This window comes from Gobius niger (genome assembly GCF_951799975.1).
Source record: "Gobius niger genome assembly, chromosome: 24".
Lineage (NCBI taxonomy): Eukaryota > Metazoa > Chordata > Actinopteri > Gobiiformes > Gobiidae > Gobius > Gobius niger.
The window spans coordinates 7,535,982-7,555,811 of NC_136875.1; the positions used below are offsets into that span (position 1 = coordinate 7,535,982).

The following is a 19,830-nucleotide window of genomic DNA, read 5'->3' on the forward strand; positions in this document are numbered from 1 at the left end:
TTTTTGTCACTTTTTATTGTGTTTTTGTCACTTTTTGTTGTGTTTTTGTCACTTTTTATTGTGTTTTTGTCACATTTTTTCTATCATTTTTTATTGTGTTTTTGTCACTTTTTGTTGTGTTTTTGTCACATTTTTTCTATCATTTTTTGTTGTGTTTTTGTCACTTTTTGTTGTGTTTTTGTCACATTTTATTGCGTTTTTGTCACATTTTTATTGCATTTTTGTCACTTTTTTATTGCATTATTGTCACATTTTTGTCACATTTTTTCTATCATTTTTTTATTGTGTTTTTGTCACATTTTTTCTATCATTTTTTGTTGTGTTTTTGTCACTTTTTATTGTGTTTTTGTCACTTTTTATTGTGTTTTTGTCACATTTTTTCTATCATTTTTTATTGTGTTTTTGTCACATTTTTTCTATCATTTTTTGTTGTGTTTTTGTCACTTTTTATTGTGTTTTTGTCACTTTTTGTTGTGTTTTTGTCACATTTTTTCTATCATTTTTTGTTGTGTTTTTGTCACTTTGTATTGTGTTTTTGTCACTTTTTATTGTGTTTTTGTCACTTTTTATTGTGTTTTTGTCACATTTTTTCTATCATTTTTTGTTGTGTTTTTGTCACTTTTTATTGTGTTTTTGTCACTTTTTGTTGTGTTTTTGTCACATTTTTTCTATCATTTTTTGTTGTGTTTTTGTCACTTTTTGTTGTGTTTTTTGTCACATTTTTATTGCATTTTTGTCACTTTTTTATTGCGTTTTTGTCACATTTTTTCTATCATTTTTTGTTGTGTTTTTGTCACTTTTTTATTGTGTTTTTGTCACATTTTTTTATTGCGTTTTTGTCACTTTTTTATTGCGTTTTTGTCACATTTTTTCTATCATTTTTTGTTGTGTTTTTGTCACTTTTTATTGTGTTTTTGTCACTTTTTATTGTGTTTTTGTCACTTTTTATTGTGTTTTTGTCACATTTTTTCTATCATTTTTTGTTGTGTTTTTGTCACTTTTTATTGTGTTTTTGTCACTTTTTGTTGTGTTTTTGTCACTTTTTATTGTGTTTTTGTCACATTTTTTCTATCATTTTTTATTGTGTTTTTGTCACTTTTTGTTGTGTTTTTGTCACATTTTTTCTATCATTTTTTGTTGTGTTTTTGTCACTTTTTGTTGTGTTTTTGTCACATTTTATTGCGTTTTTGTCACATTTTTATTGCATTTTTGTCACTTTTTTATTGCATTATTGTCACATTTTTGTCACATTTTTTCTATCATTTTTTATTGTGTTTTTGTCACATTTTTTCTATCATTTTTTGTTGTGTTTTTGTCACTTTTTATTGTGTTTTTGTCACTTTTTATTGTGTTTTTGTCACATTTTTTCTATCATTTTTTATTGTGTTTTTGTCACATTTTTTCTATCATTTTTTGTTGTGTTTTTGTCACTTTTTATTGTGTTTTTGTCACTTTTTGTTGTGTTTTTGTCACATTTTTTCTATCATTTTTTGTTGTGTTTTTGTCACTTTGTATTGTGTTTTTGTCACTTTTTATTGTGTTTTTGTCACTTTTTATTGTGTTTTTGTCACATTTTTTCTATCATTTTTTGTTGTGTTTTTGTCACTTTTTATTGTGTTTTTGTCACTTTTTGTTGTGTTTTTGTCACATTTTTTCTATCATTTTTTGTTGTGTTTTTGTCACTTTTTGTTGTGTTTTTGTCACATTTTTATTGCATTTTTGTCACTTTTTTATTGCGTTTTTGTCACATTTTTATTGCATTTTTGTCACATTTTTGTCACATTTTTTCTATCATTTTTTATTGTGTTTTTGTCACATTTTTTCTATCATTTTTTCTTGTGTTTTTGTCACTTTTTATTGTGTTTTTGTCACATTTTTTCTATCATTTTTTATTGCGTTTTTGTCACATTTTTATTGCGTTTTTGTCACATTTTTATTACGTTTTTGTCACATTTTTTGTCACATTTTTTTGTTGTGTTTTTGTCACGTTTTTGTTTGCTTTTTTTCCTCGCTTTGTTGTCGTGTTTCTGTTGACTTTTCATCACATTTTTCGTCACTTTTTGTGTTGCTTTTCCTGAACATTTTTGTTTTCTTTTCATCCTCTTTTTCTCGCTATTTTGATGCTTTTCTTTTTCGCTTTTAGATTTGGATAAAGCTCGGTTAAGGCGGGACCGGCGGCCCTAGAGCCGGTGGCCCTTCTGTGCTCTTCCAGAGTGGACATATGGCCAGTCCGCCCCTGTAATACCTAACCCAGGAGCGGTTACTGCCACAGGAGGCTGTAGACCCGACGGTTAAAAAGCTCAGTTTATTCCGATAATATACATGTCCACTTTGGGCTTTTATTCTCTCGCCCCTCACGCCTCGTGTCTTGTGTCCAGAACAAACCACTTTCCCCCCTCTCTGTTTGATCTGCACATCACAAAGCCGGCTCTTCCTCCTCCATTCACAGCCCCCGTATTCAGATGGAAATGCCCCATCAACATTAAAGATATTATTACTATAAACGGAGCACGTCTCAGATCCCCCGCGCGCCTCTGTACTTGGCTTTGATGAGTTCAGGTCTATTAGGAAATCACATCTCCTGTTCCTTTTCGGTCAGTGAAATGCGCCTCACGGTCTGCTGTTTCATAAATGCTCTTGTGTTCCTTTTTTCGCAGATACGACGTGGACTCCAAAAGCCCGGACCTCTCCAAACATGTGAGTGCTTTCGTTTTTCTTCTGAGCCGAATAAAGTGTCCTTTCTTGTGGAAAAATGGTCACCTCAGAACCCTGTTGAGAATTTTTGGGACGTGCTGGAGAAGGCTTTGCACAGTGGTCGCCCTCTCCCATCGTCGATGCAAGGTCTCGGTGAGAAGTGAATGCAACACTGGATCTTTTGACATTGGTTATCAGTTTTTCCGACATACCCTTAAAGCTACACCGCGTAACATTTTACCCAATACATAATCTTGAAATACAAGCATTTATTTCACAACAGATATTGTCATCATTGAAAAATACCTTATAAATGCAGCTCTCCTAAGACATGACTGTAACTTTACCAGGAGTGGGTATGTCTCCGGCTCGTCTCCATGGAGATGTGATTAAAGTCAGCAGAATTTTAGATTTAAACAGGTTATATCCTCATTCAAATCCATTCTTTGATTACTCACTGCAAAAATAGTATTTTCTCTGTCGAGCTGCTCATTAGGAGCATGTTTTGTACTGATGGCAACAGTATAGGTTTTCTACTCCAACCTATTATGGGTGGTCGAGATATAAATTTCACGAGACGAGACTTGACATCGGGTTCACACGTACGAAACAAGACGAGATTTTGACATACCGTAAATGCTCTAATATAGGCCGGGGCCTTTATTTACTCAAGGGCATCTAGGACCAGGCCACAATTAGAGACAGGCCTTTATTTCTATTTTCCATTTGAACCTAAAATATTAGGTTCATTTATTAATCAACATTTCAAACCCTCTCCCAGCGGCTGGAACATTGACGCCTTTTATTTTGTCGGGACAACAGGAAGTGTTTCGTTGCTGTTAGCGGAGCTTTGACATCAATGTCACTGCAGGTTTCTGTTTCGTTTTTACCGCGGACCGGATTATTTGTTGTTATCTTGCGTAAAAGGCGAGTTTACACGGAGCGTTTGTATTTGTGATCGATCATGAGACTGACCCAAGAGAAGACGAGACGCTCGCGCTGATCGGAGGAGTTATTTTGAGGCGTGGGACTGACCTGCACACGGAGCAGCTGGACGTGCTTTGAAGACGCGATGGAGACTTTATTAAAACCCTGGAGGGTCACACAACATTTGTTGCCCTGTTTCCAAATATCGTCACAGGAGGTTTGAAAAGTCACTAAATCTGTGTCCAAGTTACGCTCGGATCAGCTCCTCCGCAGCGCCCCCCTCGGCCCGGGTTCCCGTTTGTTTACTTCCTGCACGTGAGTTTTCATTTACACCAGTATGAGACAAATTCCTAACATGGGGAATATTTCTACCACTATAGTTTCTAATAAAAGCTCCGGCCTGTTTTAGAGACCGGCTTTAATTTGCCTCCGCCAGGCGCGAACCCGGCCACTGTTAGAGACCCGGCCGCTAATGGAATACAGGCCAGTATTAGAGAATCTACGGTAATTTATCATAATGAAACATTTTTACAGAACAGTATAACATATTTTCATCTAAATATATTTTTTCAAGTGCACAACAATACTATATAGAAATTGGTGGGTATCTATCAACTAAATGTTTCAGGCCCTCCGTCCTTTGCTCTGCCCGATCCCGTCAGACCAGGCCTGGTTGGTACTCGGATGGGAGACCGTTTGGTAACACCAGGAAGCCTGGGTGAATGTTGTGAGTGAGTAGTTGGTGGTGGTCGGAGGGGCCGATGGCACAGTCTGGTAGGCTCGCTTCCGTCAGTCTACCCCAGGGCAGCTCACCATCACCGAGTATGGAGTGGATGAATAGTGCACGACTTTGGGAGTCTGGAAAATCGCTATGTAAGACTAATGTATCATTATTATTGTTATTATTAAGTACCTTTAAGACATCCACAGTAAGTATTTTGTGAGTCATTGTCTATTCCTTACATACAAATACAAAGCTCCATATGTGTTATAATGCAAATGTTTTAATATTGACATTGAGATTGGCAATAAAAAAAAAAACAAAAACAAAAAAAAAGCTTATCAAAGCTAGTACTGTAGCCAATGGAGACGTGAGTAAAAATTCACATCTAACCCAGTTTAACAATGATCGATTTAAAAAGCTTGTGTTGTATTTACTTCATTCATAATGCGGCCAGAGTCATTGTAATACCGCAGTACTCCTGGCTCATGTTTATTTGATGAGTGTGGACAGTATCTGAATATTTCATCATCTGTTTCATCACGATTTATTTATAACTCGGTGTGTTTCCTCTGGTCTGTTTGAACCAGCTCTAAAGACACTCCAGGGCTTTTATGCTGTGAAACATTAGCTTCGTTTTTTTTTAAAAATATATTTTTTAGAGGTCGGCCGATATGGGTTTCACTCAGGCCAATACTGATTTTCGGGAATTTTTATTGGTCGATTTTTCCAATCACAGTTTCTGTCCCAGTCGTAATTAGTTGCCGTTAGCATTAGCAATCATGTAGCTGACCAACTTTGATTGCCATGTTTCTCAGTTCCCCTGAGGCCTACAGCGCTGTGGGAGGACTCGTTTTAAAGCCCTGACTTTTCCCAATACAGATATAACCCTTTATTGGTGCTAGATCTTGATATTAGGGCTGCTCGATTATTGAAAAAATAATACTCACGATTATTTTTGTCATAAATAAAGATCTTCTTATTAAAACAAAAACCTATGCTGAATATTTTCTGTTTTCTGAACAGTCATAAAAGTACAAATGATTTGAAGTTTGCCTCGATTAAGAAGAGGTCTCTGTTTCACACCTGTCCCCTGCTGGCCAGCCCTCGCACCTGCGCAAGCAAACTGAGCAGCGCGGCCTGATGACATCATCACACAGCGCCGTTTGTTTTTATGTCAGACAAAAGCATGAGCCATGGCGCATGAAATGTGAAGGGAAAATAGTCCCAGCGCCATGAAATAATGCAAGTCTGCCTTGCCAGAAAAAAATGAAAAAACAAAAATCGATTATGCTAATTTTGTCATCGTTTAGTGTAAGAATCGAAATCGTAATCGAATTTCGTTTAATTGCACAGCCCTAGTTGATATTTTAAAATTCCGATATATCAGTCGACCTCTAATTTTTTTATTTGTGCATTTAGAGAACGTCGCTGGATCAAATTATGATTCAAGTTAAAGTACTTAAGTATTTGTTGCAGTAATACTTGGGCAATACTTTAAGTGTGCACCGCCACATGTAATGGGTACTAAAACCCGGCACTAAACGGCACCGGGGCTCTCATGGTCCTCTTAGCGGTGCTGAAGAGTCACGCTAATGTCGTGTGGCTAAATCCGCACTTTAAAAAAGGCTCTCCCCACTCTTGGGCATTTCCCTGTATCTGATTAGTTCATCAACATGATCCGTCCTCAGAGCATTTGTTCATTAGTAATATTTATCAACTTGTTTGGCAGAAGAACCAAACAAAAGGATTGAGCTAAAGGAGTTGGAGGAAGTTCGATTACGCTCTGTGGATTACCCACTTTACTTTTCGGAAGCGCACGAGTTACTAGCTAACCCGCTATCATACCTGTCAAGTTTTGGATTTGAAAATAAGGGAAATAGCGAGCCGTCCCATCGCCACAACCAAGCTCCAAGACGGGGTAAAACACGGTCAGCCAGCCAAAATGGGACACTTGACAGCTGTGCGAATCTCGTGTCAACGGCCTCCCAGGTCACTGCAGGCGGTATTTGTAACATAGAGGCAGAGTTCAGCTTGGAGAGGCAGAGGAATCTTTTATTATTATTTATTTTATCACAAAATTGCAGCAATATAGTGCAGAATGTAAACAACAATAAACCTTGCATCTTCAACAGTACAAACTCTTTAGTGAGAGACATGAAGCTGGTCTTTGAACATTATTATTAATGTGTCAGTTGACTCGTGAGTCAGTCAGTGACCTCTGAGTCTGGACTTATTGAGGGTCATGACACTAAAAGTCTGCTCACAGATATAAGTGCTACCAAACAGTGAACGCATCACCTGTACATGCTTCTTAATACCTTTCTAGTGAGACCTGTGTATTAAGGCGAGACACTGCAGGTGAATAGGGAAAAAATGTAAATTTACAGATATCAATTTGAATCTGTTGCTGTCCATCACTGGCATAAATGTGAGAAAAAAATACATTGCAAGTTTTCTGTCATTTTATCTTTTCCTATAAGAACAAGGCGTTTTATGCCTAAATATGCCCCAAATTTCCCATCTTTTCGGCGACAAAATCTGAATAATGGATAGAGCTACATTCAAATTTATGGTTTCATTTTATTGATGAATGAGTTGCCAAGACGTTTTCAGAGGGGATTTAGGATTTCTTGTTTAGTTTTATAATAAGCTGTTTTTTAGTGGAAAAATTGGTAAAAAATTAATTTTCGCCTTATTTTTTGACATTCAAAACTCAATAAATGGGACTTAGGTATTAAATAATAAAAAATCCCTCTGAAAAAATCTTTCAAATAATGTTCAGTCCAAGGCTGGAAAATGTGAAGTCTTTAGGTGCGACTGACGTGGACATAGTGTCGCCACAATGACAGAAAAATGTGTTTTGAGAAAAAGGCCCTTGAAATTGCATTCTCCCATATAAGTCTATGGGGGAACATTGAATCAGCGCAATATTTAAACATGTTATTGTGAAGATTAGGCATATTTTCTGTTTCCGGGTGAAAGCTTATATGTTCAGAGACCAATTTGGCCCAAAAGCTGAAAACTGAAAAAAATTAGTTTTGCCTGTAGTGTCTCCCCTTAAAAGCCTTCCGATGCAGTGACTGAATTTACTCTTTAGATCTGAATGTGGTCTGGGACAGAGTCAGGAGTCACATTGAAGGGTTGGGAGAATATTTGACAAGCTGTGCGTATGTAAAACGAGTTCTTTTGCCAATCATTGTGGGTGCACCGTCCGTGGTTATCTCGACCAATTTCTCCCAACTCAAATTGTACCTGTCCAGTGCTCGTCCGGCAGCTCCGTGTAAGTCCGTGCTTTTCGTAGCTCCATGCAGTGTCTTTACTCCAGCCAGCTCTTTCGTGATTCCCATAGTGTCACTCACTCCTCGAATAACAATTAAAAGCTGTGCGGAGTCAGAAATGTCCACACTCTCGTCCCACGCCAGTGAAAAAGCAGTCGATCCTGTAAATCCTGTAAATTGGCTTTGAGTTGTTCCTTAATGTTCTCGACATGGCGGGTGGCTGTGTTTTGCGGGACAGGCTGATTTGACACAAGGCTCTTGCCTGGGACGGGCTCATTATTACGCCGCTTTGGACAGACACTGCTTTACCAAAATCCCCCATTGTGAACGATTTTCTAGTCGTAGCGATTAATGCTGGCCTGTGCCGCGCTGTCCTGTACAGCTGAGGGCCGTGCTAGAGGAAGTTTAGCTAGCAGGAGGCTGGAGTTCTTCCTTCGCGCCTCTCCTTGGTACTTAGAAAAGGCTGTAGGTTTCGTCTCGTGTGTTGTACTCCTTTCGTACATCCACAGGCTGATTGCAGACGAGACAGACTGCCGTAGAATCAATGTCTGGGGAAAAAAAAAAAAAATCCTCCCATGCTGGTTTAAAATGCCTTCTGCCTGTATGCCACTGCCTATCCTGCTCCATCTTGGTCTGGTTAAACCCGCGAAGGTGATGCTACATCCAGTGGGTTGTTAAAAGTGGGTCAACCACTGGCGGACCAACAATAATGGGGGCCCCACTTTGGCCACCCCTGGCTTAGACCCTTCAGTGGTAATCCACTTACCCCCCATCTCAAGGGTGTAGCAGTTTATTTAGAAAGGCACCACTTAAAAGTACTATTTGTTTGTAAAATGACAATTTTGTGTTCAAAATAAACCCATAGCAAATATCTAGCTTTTCCTCTCAAAATTATGTTCAAATAGTATTTACCTTCCCTTTCGATCCGAATGAGTTCCAAGTATCTCCTGCTAAGTCCTTGAGTACCCCAAATCTCGTTTTGCTCAAAAGTTGCCGGGTTTGTCCAATTCTCGTTCCTCTTTTCGATGAGATGTTTGCAAATTTTAAGAAATGAAATATGCACATTTTAATTTTGCATTTGTAGCATTAAAATATAGTATTTGGGAATTAAAATGGCATCAAAAAGCAGTCAGTTTAACTTGCTTCTGCCTGTATAAACCCCGTATGACCTCCGCGTGTTGTAAGGACTCGTCCACATCAGACTTTTAGGAGGAGTCTATTTCCCCACAAAGGGGTGGACGCGCTCACCAGTGTGAGCTTCCACGAGGAGTAGCATCGATAAAACCTTAACAATACCCATTCCTATGGCGACTTCTCTGAGTCCAGAGCCCAGAACGTGCTGGCAGTGTCCTGGAATACACACAAACGCCCTTTCACTTCTGTGCTGCCCTGTCTGCCGCTTAGGACTTGCTACTTCTTCCCGCTGAGACTTCATTACCCACAAACTGAGACAGTACCAACGCTCTTTTTTTTTTTTTTTGAGCCACTTGAAAAGCTTAAAGTAGAAAGTATAACTCGGTTTATGAAAGTGCCAAAGAATGGACCAGAAAACATGTATGGTTTAGCAACTCGCTGAAATGCCCTGAGCCAATGAGCCACTTTGACGTCTTGCTGGGGCTGGATACCATTGTTGTTGTTATTTTCTATACCGGTGCTTTAAAGGACCTGTATCATGCTGTTTTAGCCATGCCACAGTAAACTATAGGCATTTATATGGCATATCGTACCTCTACCACTATGAAGTACTTATTTTTGTGAGAAATATAAGGATTTTTCAAACCCGGAAGTCAAGATGCTTCGATTCAGTTAACCCCGCCCCCCTCTCTCCGCTCATGCGACATTAGCAGTAAAAGAAATATAAATATCCCAGCAATAAGTGAAGTTAATTCACAATACAGTTATAAGGAGTTGACATTTGCAACACAGCTTCATAAATGGCTAACACACACACAAGCTAACACACAAGCTAGCACACAAGCTAGCACACAAGCTAACACACAAGCTAACACACAAGCTAACACAAGCTAGCACACACGCTAACACACAAGCTAGCACACAAGCTAGCACACAAGCTAGCACACAAGCTAACACAAGCTAGCACACAAGCTAACACACAAGCTAACACACAAGCTAACACACACGCTAGCACACAAGCTAACACACAAGCTAACACACATGCTAACACACAAGCTAGCACACAAGCTAACACACAAGCTAACACACAAGCAAACACACAAGCTAACACACAAGCTAGCACACAAGCTAACACAAGCTAACACACAAGCTAGCACACAAGCTAACACACAAGCTAGCACACAAGCTAACACACAAGCTAGCACACAAGCTAACACACAAACTAACACACAAGCTAACACACAAGCTAGCACACAAGCTAACACACAAGCTAACACACAAGCAAGCACACAAGCTAACACACAAGCTAACACACAAGCTAGCACACAAGCTAACACACAAGCTAGCACACAAGCTAACATACAAGCTAGCACACAAGCTAACACACAAGCTAGCACACAAGCTAACACACAAGCTTACACACAAGCTAGCACACAAGCTAGCACACAAGCCAACACACAAGCCAACACACAAGCCAACACACAAGCCAACACACAAGCTAACACACAAGCTAACACACAAGCAAACACGCAAGCAAACACGCAAGCTAACACGCAAGCTAACACGCACGCTAACACACAAGCTAACACACAAGCAAACACACAAGCTAACACACAAGCTAGCACACAAGCTAACCCACAAGCTAACACACAAGCTAACACACAAGCTAGCACACAAGCTAACACACAAGCTAACACACATGCTAACACACAAGCTAGCACGCAAGCTAACACGCAAGCTAACACGCAAGCCAACACGCAAGCCAACACGCAAGCCAACACGCAAGCCAACACACAAGCCAACACACAAGCCAACACACAAGCTAACACACAAGCTAACACACAAGCTAACACACTAGCCAACACACAAGCTAACACACAAGCCAACACACAAGCTAACACACAAGCTAACACACAAGCAAACACACAAGCAAACACACAAGCAAACACACAAGCTAACACGCAAGCTAACACGCACGCTAACACGCACGCTAACACACAAGCTAACACACAAGCAAACACACAAGCTAACACACAAGCTAGCACACAAGCTAACACACAAGCTAGCACACGTTTTATAACCAACGCGAGTCCCATAACGTAAACACCCGATGGACCAGAGCGGTGAGTCAATCAAGAGTTAATCCACTTGGATTCTGGACAGTCACAGGAAAACACTATTTTGGTGATAGTCGCTGAGTCCCGGAGAGAAATGGCAACTTCTGGCGAGTGGCCTCTTCTTTAGGAAGGTTGAAAAACGCACATTTTCGCCACATTATCGTTGAGTAAGAAAAAAGAACTGGCGTGTCCAGAGTAGGTTAGAAAGAGCTCCTTCTTCACAACGTTCGGTGCAAACATGACATCTGTTCAGACGCTCAGAGGGTGTGTTTGTTTTCCCTGCAGGGACAGCGCAGCCACGTCCAGCACTTCCTTTTTTTTTTTCTTCTTACAACAGAAATGATGAAAATGCTGTTTTACAAATTAAAATCAGGCTGTAAGGCATCATTACAGACGTAGGGCACTTCCAGTTTGACACCATGACCTAAAAAAGTAGCACAACTCAGAGAGCAGGATTCAGTAGGATTGCTTAGAACTGTATGAATGAAGCCAAAGAACAGGAGGTAATTGCGTAACAACATGGTTCAAAGCCCCAAAAAGTTGATTTTGCGTGATATATGATGATGACCTTTAAAGGAATAGGCCACCGTTTTTACATACTGAGATATGTTCTTACCTAACCTTAAAGACTTCCCCCCGCTCACTTCCGTCAATAACCTTTAGGAGTTACTGCACGGACGCTGTGCTCCTCGTATCATTACGCCTCACAATATAGTCCCCCTTTTTATCTGCTTATAAAATCGACATGTTACATTTCTGTTTAAATATACTTCGCTTGAAAACACTTCACGTAACTTTATTTAAATAGGGAACACGTGGAAGAGCTTCTATCGTGAGCTTTTTTGGAGCTATAAGACATGTGGGAGAGGCTGCGTATGTGCTCCGTTTGCGTGACAGAGCGCACAGACAAAGACCAGACGGGTATATATTAACTCGTCTAAGGTTAGGTAAGAACATATCTCAGTATGTAAAAACAGTGGCCTATTCCTTTAAAGATACATGGTTTTCAATACCGATACCTGAACAATATTATTTTTAGATACCAATACTAAAATATTCGCCAAATAGAACAAGAAAACAGAACAGTATTGTTAATTTATTCAATTTGTTTTCAATTTGCATCATTTATTTAAGATGAAACATCCAAGTAACTTACTAATGCTGTCCTGGGCACAAAAGACATCAAAACTTTGCATCTAAAGATATATTGTTTTTCTGTACCTGCTTTCGATGCTTGTATTTTTTCGATACCATTGGTGCCTCAACTGTTTTTCCGATACCATACTGGCAGGGGCGTCGAACTGGGGGAGTAAAGGGTACTGAGTACCCAGGGCCCAGAGCAGGGTAGGGGCCCTCAAAAATGCAAAATGCTGCAAAACGCGTTATGTATTGTAGTTTCTAAGTTTCCTCATAATTGATACTATAAGAACTACAATAGTTGCTACACAGAATTTTGCACAAACAATAATGATTGTTAATTATCTCAGGGCCCTGACACCCCTTCAAAAATGTGCCAAATGGTTCAGCCCACACACCGGTGTTCAGCACCGTGCGCTTCAGCTCAGCAGTGACTTTGATGAGGTGGACTCTGTAATGTAATGACACAGAGCTGGGAAAGACGGATATTTGTCTTACCTCGCTAGCCTGTTCTAGCGGACCTTAGAGGAAACTTTCTTGTCATAAATGACACTTAAACATGAAGTGAGGCGAGTCCTGCCTCTGCCTGTGCTGAGTCAGAGTCAGAGCTCCTTCTCTCCTCGTTTTAACCTCTGAAGTTTCTCTTTCCTCATGTTTATTATAATTGAGCCATCAGGCCAATACAGTGAGAAAAGCCACAGGTCGCGCACGCCGTTTTCGCCGAATTAATTATGCTAATTAGCCGCGCGCATTTGAAATTGCGCATTATAAATGCGCAGCTTTGGAGACGAGTTGACGTCGTTCTACTGAAACGGTGGAGCTCGTGCCATTTAGCCTATTCCAGCGTAACTTTTTACAACAACAATTTACTGACAATACACTTAAAGGTAAAGGCTTCAAATATGGTGAGACTAAATGAGGCTGAAGCGCTTGAGTTTTGTGTTCAGGCCTGTGGCCACAGAGACATCATATAGTATCATATTTTTTGTAAAATAGCATTATAATGCATATTTTAAAGTCGTGTTATTCTCAGCACAAATATCCCATGTCCCTGGTGCAGTCCTCCTGTTTAATGTGGTCTGATAATCATTATGCTCTACCTAAAACTAGCCATTTCAATTGGCCCAATAAAAGCAGAATATTCCACCCTAATCTAAATATCTATGTCATTACAGGATTAAAGGTTATTCAATTTCTGTAACTGACTCCAAATCAGATGCAATTACAAGTCAAAATTGCACTTTTTTGGCCAACCCATTTTTTCACTTAGTTAAGGTATATATAATAAAGTTATAATAGAATATAAATGAACTGCACTGTCAAACCACCAAACCACTGTTATGTGGTCAAAGAACATAGAATAGGAAAAGTGAATTTCATATGGGGGGGGGGGGGGGGTCCACCAAGATAGTTTGTACCCAGGGCCCAGAATTTGATGCTACGCCCCTGCATACTGGTATTGTTTAGCGGTACCAAGCCCTACGCCTCGCAGAATGAAGCACTTTTTGAGACAATTGACACTTTGGTCTTGCGACCAGCTGTTGCCTAAACAGGCTCCGGCACAGTGCTTCAAAGCAATCTGCTTCAAGAGCGACACGAGCTCCGGAGCGCCGGGTTTGTTTGCCCATGTCTACCAACACCCTTTCCCTGGTAGGAAAACTGTGCCAAAATAACTCGTGCTGAGGAAGGCTGCAGCAAGTGAGCACTCTAAGCAGAATATGAAAACCATTGGCCTGATTAAAAATCGCACACAAAATAATAAGAATAGCTGCAAAACAGGAGTGGTCAGGAGTGCAGTTGTTCGTGTATTTACATATGAAATGTAGATCTTATTGCAATACCCACAGGCAAATTGTTTATTGCCTCAGCTAGCCTATGATGTTGTCTTCACACTTAGCATAGAAACCTGATTAAAAAGGCTGCTTTTTGCACTTCAGTTTCAAACGCCTGCGGGAATTCAATTACCGCAATATCCACCTAACTGTGCTTTTCAAGCGCGCATTCAGAATATTGCGCCGATAATATTACACGCAATCCATTAAGATATCAAGAAAAGAGGCACACAATTACTGGAAGCGCATAAATACATAAATAACAGCGCGTCCGAATTGTCCTCATTTTTCATACGGCTCCGAGGGCCTTCATCGCGCCTTCATCGCGCCCCATCCCCGGGCTCATTATGGAGGATCAGACTCAGTTGGTGCTGGTGGTGGTGGTGCAGAGCGCTGGCATTTCGTTCATCTCCACCAATTTACCCCTGCGTCTTACAGCCTGTTTATGTGAGAGGGGAAAAAAAACATGGGGATACGGTGCTCCCGCATCTGCACAAGTGGAAGCAATTGCAGCAATGCGGTGATACAAACACTTTTGAACGTGCATTATCCGACATGCTACTACTCAAGTCCATTTTATTTAGCCTGTAGAGCAGCTTCATTCCCAAAATTGTAAATGATATTGTAACCTATACGTTACACTCGGAATAGTACTGTATAAATACTAATGTAACTATCAATTGGACTAGTCAGAAGATCTACGTTCGACTCGAGGAGCGGAGAATAGATAAAGGAGACTGAACCATGAACTAAGGTTTAATAATAGGTACCTTATATTATTATTATTGTGCAACAGACAAAACACATGAATAAGTAGTAATTGGCCATTGGATAATAGATATTCACAAAAAAAGTTTTGTACAGTCACCAAATAATTAATTCAAACCCCCGTGTAACAAAGGCGCGATTCGAAATGCAAATAGTCCTGGGTTTCCCTTGTCTGGGATGTAGAGTGAGGGAAAAGGCCCACAAGCCCAATATTTTCCACAGGGCTATTTTCGAATGCGAGTGAATACGGGCTGTGGACTCGCAAGGGAAGCCAGAAGAAAGAACGGGGGGCCGCTGCCTACAGGAGCCTCCTACTGGCCTGACCAACGGAGGAGGTTCTGTAGTTAGATTGGGGTCCAGACGAAGAACTCATCAGGTTGTGTCAACCATGAGTTCGTCGGCTTCAGCTCGTCCTCAAAACCTGGCCTGCATCAAACAGGACTAATTACTAATCAAGCGCACACAATAAATCGAACCATCAATGCTATATCATTAGTATAAATAACAGTATCAAAATTCCATATTGTACAATATAAATAGTTCTATATATAAATTCTAATTGAATAAATATAATAACTGGCATATTCAATTATTTAAGTATCAATCACACAACTAGACTGAATAAAGTGCCTTGGATGCTTAGAACTAATCCATCAAAACTGGGCTTTAAACCGGTCACAAAGAGCATTTAAACACACAACATAATCATTAACTGCCAATGACGTCTATAGACGTCAATTAGGATTTTCAATGGGAACAGCTGCAGCAAAGCCTTGAGCATGTCTGGTGTTAAAATCTTAGTTGTGCTGCCTAATGCTGCCACCTAGTGACTCAATAAAGAACTATAAGTTCTTTTATTGAGTCACTAGGTGGCAGCATTGCTCTTTCGTTTTCTCAGCTTTTTGGTCAGAAAACTGCATTTTGGGTGATTTCACCTATTTTCTATGGACAATTACTAAAGAATGGAAAGAGGTACAAACGAACCTTTTTTTTAGATGAAAGAAGAGAGTCTAATCTTTCTTGTGGTGGGTGGTGTGGTTTCTTTGTGTTGACATAGACCTAGACCAACATTTTTTTTGTGGGTCTTGAAAAAACAGTCAAAATCCTGAAAAACCTCTGACAGTGGAGAGCTCTCTGATTTGAAAATGACTGGCAGTCAATGAGTTAAAGACATGACAAATTGTTCACATTAATTATTATTCTTGTTGTGGTTAATATTACGAGAAACCGGGCAGCAAAGACCATGCTAACTGTCGATATCCAAAACCAATGGAGCGGCTAAGCTAGGCTAAGCTGCTAGAATGAATGAATGCTACATGAGAGTGCGACTTAAACGCACCCAGCGCTCCCTTCGACTGCTCACAGCCCCGGTCGTCGGCTCCAATAGTTCAAGATTGAATGCATTTAGTTTGAGGATTCTAAATGTTAAAATAAGCGGAAAATAATACCTGTACCTGCAGCAAACGCTCACCCCACGCGTGCCCCTCTCGCTCTTACCGGTAAGCAAAGACTTTCGGTTTTATACCACACGTACGGCGCTCGGTCCCGGTCACATGGCTGTGTGACAAAATATGTATAGGTAAGCACGCAGTTATGAGAATGATGAAGGATAATACTGGGTTTTGACAGGATTTGACTCCCGGGTTACAACCAGTTAACAATTCCATACCTTAGCACAGTTTCTACAGGCTCTCCTCAGAAAATATAACCGCTGATATATATTCGCGCACATTGTTGTTGTTCATGCCAGCTCATTTTATCGTCCACTTGCACTGCTAAGTAATTATAGGTGGCGATTTGTTCTATGTCTTCATTATGTATCAGTATCTCAGGTCCATGATTATTTCCTTTGTTTTATATAACTTAGATCACACAATTTCATAAAGCCGTCCACTCCACAGGTGTGGCTGCTGATGCTTGTGAGCAGACTTATTATCTTCATGTTATCTGAAAACTTAATCATGTATTGATCTGGCTGTGAGCTGGTGCAGTTGTTAGCACACAGCGTACATAGAAGTGATGAGCTGACAGAGCCATGCGTCACTCCTGTGCTGCACGTCGTTTCTTCGGAGAGTACAGAGTTTAGTCTGGCTTTTTGAGTTCATTTTGATAGAAAGGAAAAGTACCACCGAATTAACACATTGAGTGCCAAAAATGGTAAAAGTTTATTTATTTATTTATTTTTATTACGAAACTAGACACTCTAATACCTCTTATGTGTGATTTTGGTAGCTCTGTGATGAACAGAAGGGAAATACATTACGATCAAAAACTTGTGAAAAGTCACGACCTGGACATTTAATATATATTATTGCTTTTCTTTTCTTCTTTTTTTTCTCTTTTTTTTTCGAGGGGGCGTGGTGTTGCATAGCGAACAGCTGTAAACCCGACACTTCTCTCGCGCTCTCTGGAGCATGTTTGACAAAGCAAAGCGGTTTCCCATGGGAGTTTTTAAATGGTCAAAATCGGTCCAAGGACGACTGAGAAACATCCTGTTAAAGTCTCCAATCCCAGAACCAGGCTGTTTAAATACACAAGCGATAATGAGTGATCGATAACGCGCGGTGTTTCAAAAGGTGTCAACAATGTTGTTGTTGAAAATTGTCCTGAAATGGAGATATTTAGGGATTTGCCTCTTCCCATAACGTTAGTGTCAGTCCAGAGAGGAGAGAGGAGTTAATCAGAAGGGAGAGTGTTGCATAAAGCCCCCGTTATCTACGGTTCTAGAAAAAAATCTGTGATTTTGATCAAAACTAGCCTCTGTTTAGCTCAGATTTCTCAGGAACCAAGGCACGTAGAATTAAACTGTGAGAGCTTTGAGTCTCACATTTCAAACGAGCCATAGCATGTGTTCATAGCTAAAACATAGAACACGCTGTGGTGCTACAAATATTATGAAAAGTGGTCTGGATTGTTGGCGCTTTACAGCTAAATCCCCAAAACCGCGCGACACTCAATGTGTTAACAAGCTGGGCTAACACAGCTAACCTACGCAAAAGGATGTCCGATTGAAGCGTATTAAACACAGAGCTAAAATCTATACCAGTCGAGCATATGCACATGTATTCTCTAAATGTTTTAAAGTTAAATGAGTCACTAAGCCTTTTCACTATGATTTTCTCCGCTGTCTTGTCTACATTCAAAGTTAACACAATAGGCTTGTAGTCATCGTTCCCTGATAAAGTAACCACAGAAATAATGTAAAAATAGCATAAAAAGGACAAAACATACCTCACCATTTGCTACCATGGACGCCAAGCTTCCCTATTCATTTGTATTGAACACTCAATTTAAATCTGGTTCGGGAGCTGTTGGCTAACAGATGATTGCAGGAACAAGCTTAGATGGCTAAAGGTATTTCTGTGATTTCTATGGTTATATATATATGGACGTTTCTTCACGCCAGATATTATTTGTGTTTTTTTTTTATGTGCTTTAATGATGTCCGTGAACCAGCAACGTTTACGTCACTGATGCAATGGTTTTGTTAGTCATTATTTGCTGCACTTCTCCACTGCGGGCCGTCATTGCCGTCTGCATCTCATAACTGAACTTGGACAATTCTCCTCGTCTCCCAGTTTATATGTCGTAATCACCACTTCGAGCAGCTTGTCAATAGTATGTCAAAGTACATCACATTGCATTATTTGTAATACTTGTTCAATGTTTCCCGTCTGGTAATCCCTGTGTGTTCTCCCGTGCCTCTGCAGGACTTCCTGGGACAGATGTTCTGCACTCTGGGGGAGATCGTGGGCTCTCCGGCCAGTCGCCTGGAGAAACCTCTCGGGTAAAGACCATGTTTATCTGCTCTCATTTCTCACCACAGCTGGCTTTGTTACCAATTCAGACCTCGAGGGTTTGGGTTTTTTCTTTTTTGGACTACGAGCAAAATATGTGACATTTTTGGGGGGGATTTGTTAGTTTGGCACATGGCGGGATATCTCCAACCTGTATCTCCGAGTACCCAGCTCTGTAGACCTTCCAAAAGTAGTTTCCCCATAGGCTTTTAACATTCTACAGAAGCTTTATGGGTCAGTTTTGATGACCGTCTTGGTGAAAAAGTCTATCAAGTCACGGAAGCATCTGAGCAACCAACATACGGGAAAATATATAAAGTTTCTATAGTCATCTCCGTTTAATTTTGTAGAAGTAGCTCACAGGAGAAAAGGGTTTTCGACAGGATTCCTCCAACCTCCAGAATATGCTTGATTCAAGGTAATTTGCGCTTTTTTGGCAGATGAACAAGAGCCGTTTTTGATGAGACGGTCATGTTTGACAGAGGTCCAGGAAATCCTCCTCCACCGTTCTCTCGGAACATCCTCAAAGCTTCCCACACTTGGCTTTGTTCCAAATTTCAAACGTTTCACGCCGTTTATGACGTCCAAGGTCTTTAATTCTCACTAATTTGTCGATCGCTCGAAGTCAAAGCGTGGATGGGAGGGCACCGGGATGCGAATTGGAAGTCTGCGGATTGTTGGCGGTTGGTTGGTGATTGAGGACGAATTAATCTGACACAGACAGAGACACGTTTTAGCTCAGGAATTGGTTTTGTTAGTGAAAATTGGAAGACAAAGAGTCAATAAGAACGCTCCTTGGTGTTCCTTTTTAGCATGTGGGAAAGACGTTTAGTTCAAACTGGTTCTGGTCATCTCATGGTGCGTAGGCAGATTCTGGTGTCCAAGAGTCTTTGTTGTTTGGCCTGGTTTAGACTTGATGTACATTTTGATTTCTTTCTTTGGTGGTGGCAGTGCATGTTAATGAACACACATGAGACCGGCGGGTACGACAAAGACGGAGAGACAAAAGGCCAGCGTGCACCAAAGTGGTAATCCGACGCTCGTCCATCGCACACTGGAGCGCGACGCAGCTTTTCTCAAACCGTGGGCTGCTTTAAAGGCAGGGTTTCTCCATCGCTCATTGATGAAATAGGAAATGTTTAGGATTAGGTTTATTAAGCTTTGATATAGCAGGAAAGAACAAAGTGTTTAACCTGAAATGTGTCAATTACAATAGAATCAAAACAGCAATATACAAAAAATAAATCAAAACGTCTATAAATCAGATTCATAAAACAACGTTAAAGCTCGAGGAATGGCTGCATATGGTGCCTGAGCTGGTCTTCAATGGAGGGGGTCTGAGTTATGAAGGTGTGCAGAGGAGAGGAACTGTCCTTCAGGATATGCTGGAGGGTCTGCAGTGCGGCCATGCAGTGTTGTTTT

General features: G+C 40.4%; 1 protein-coding gene across 1 annotated transcript in view; it reads left to right on the forward strand.

Annotated features, from left to right (window-relative positions):
- Nucleotides 1–2,616: 2,616 nt before the first annotated feature.
- LOC306982296 (copine-8-like) overlaps nt 2,617–19,830 on the forward strand; it is a 209,336-nt gene continuing 192,122 nt past the window's right edge. The window contains exons 1-2 of the mRNA XM_079582198.1: nt 2,617–2,697; nt 18,322–18,398. Of these exons, the coding sequence (XP_079438324.1) occupies nt 2,632–2,697; nt 18,322–18,398 (143 nt within the window). The 5' untranslated portion in view covers nt 2,617–2,631. The remainder of the gene's footprint in view (nt 2,698–18,321; nt 18,399–19,830) is intronic.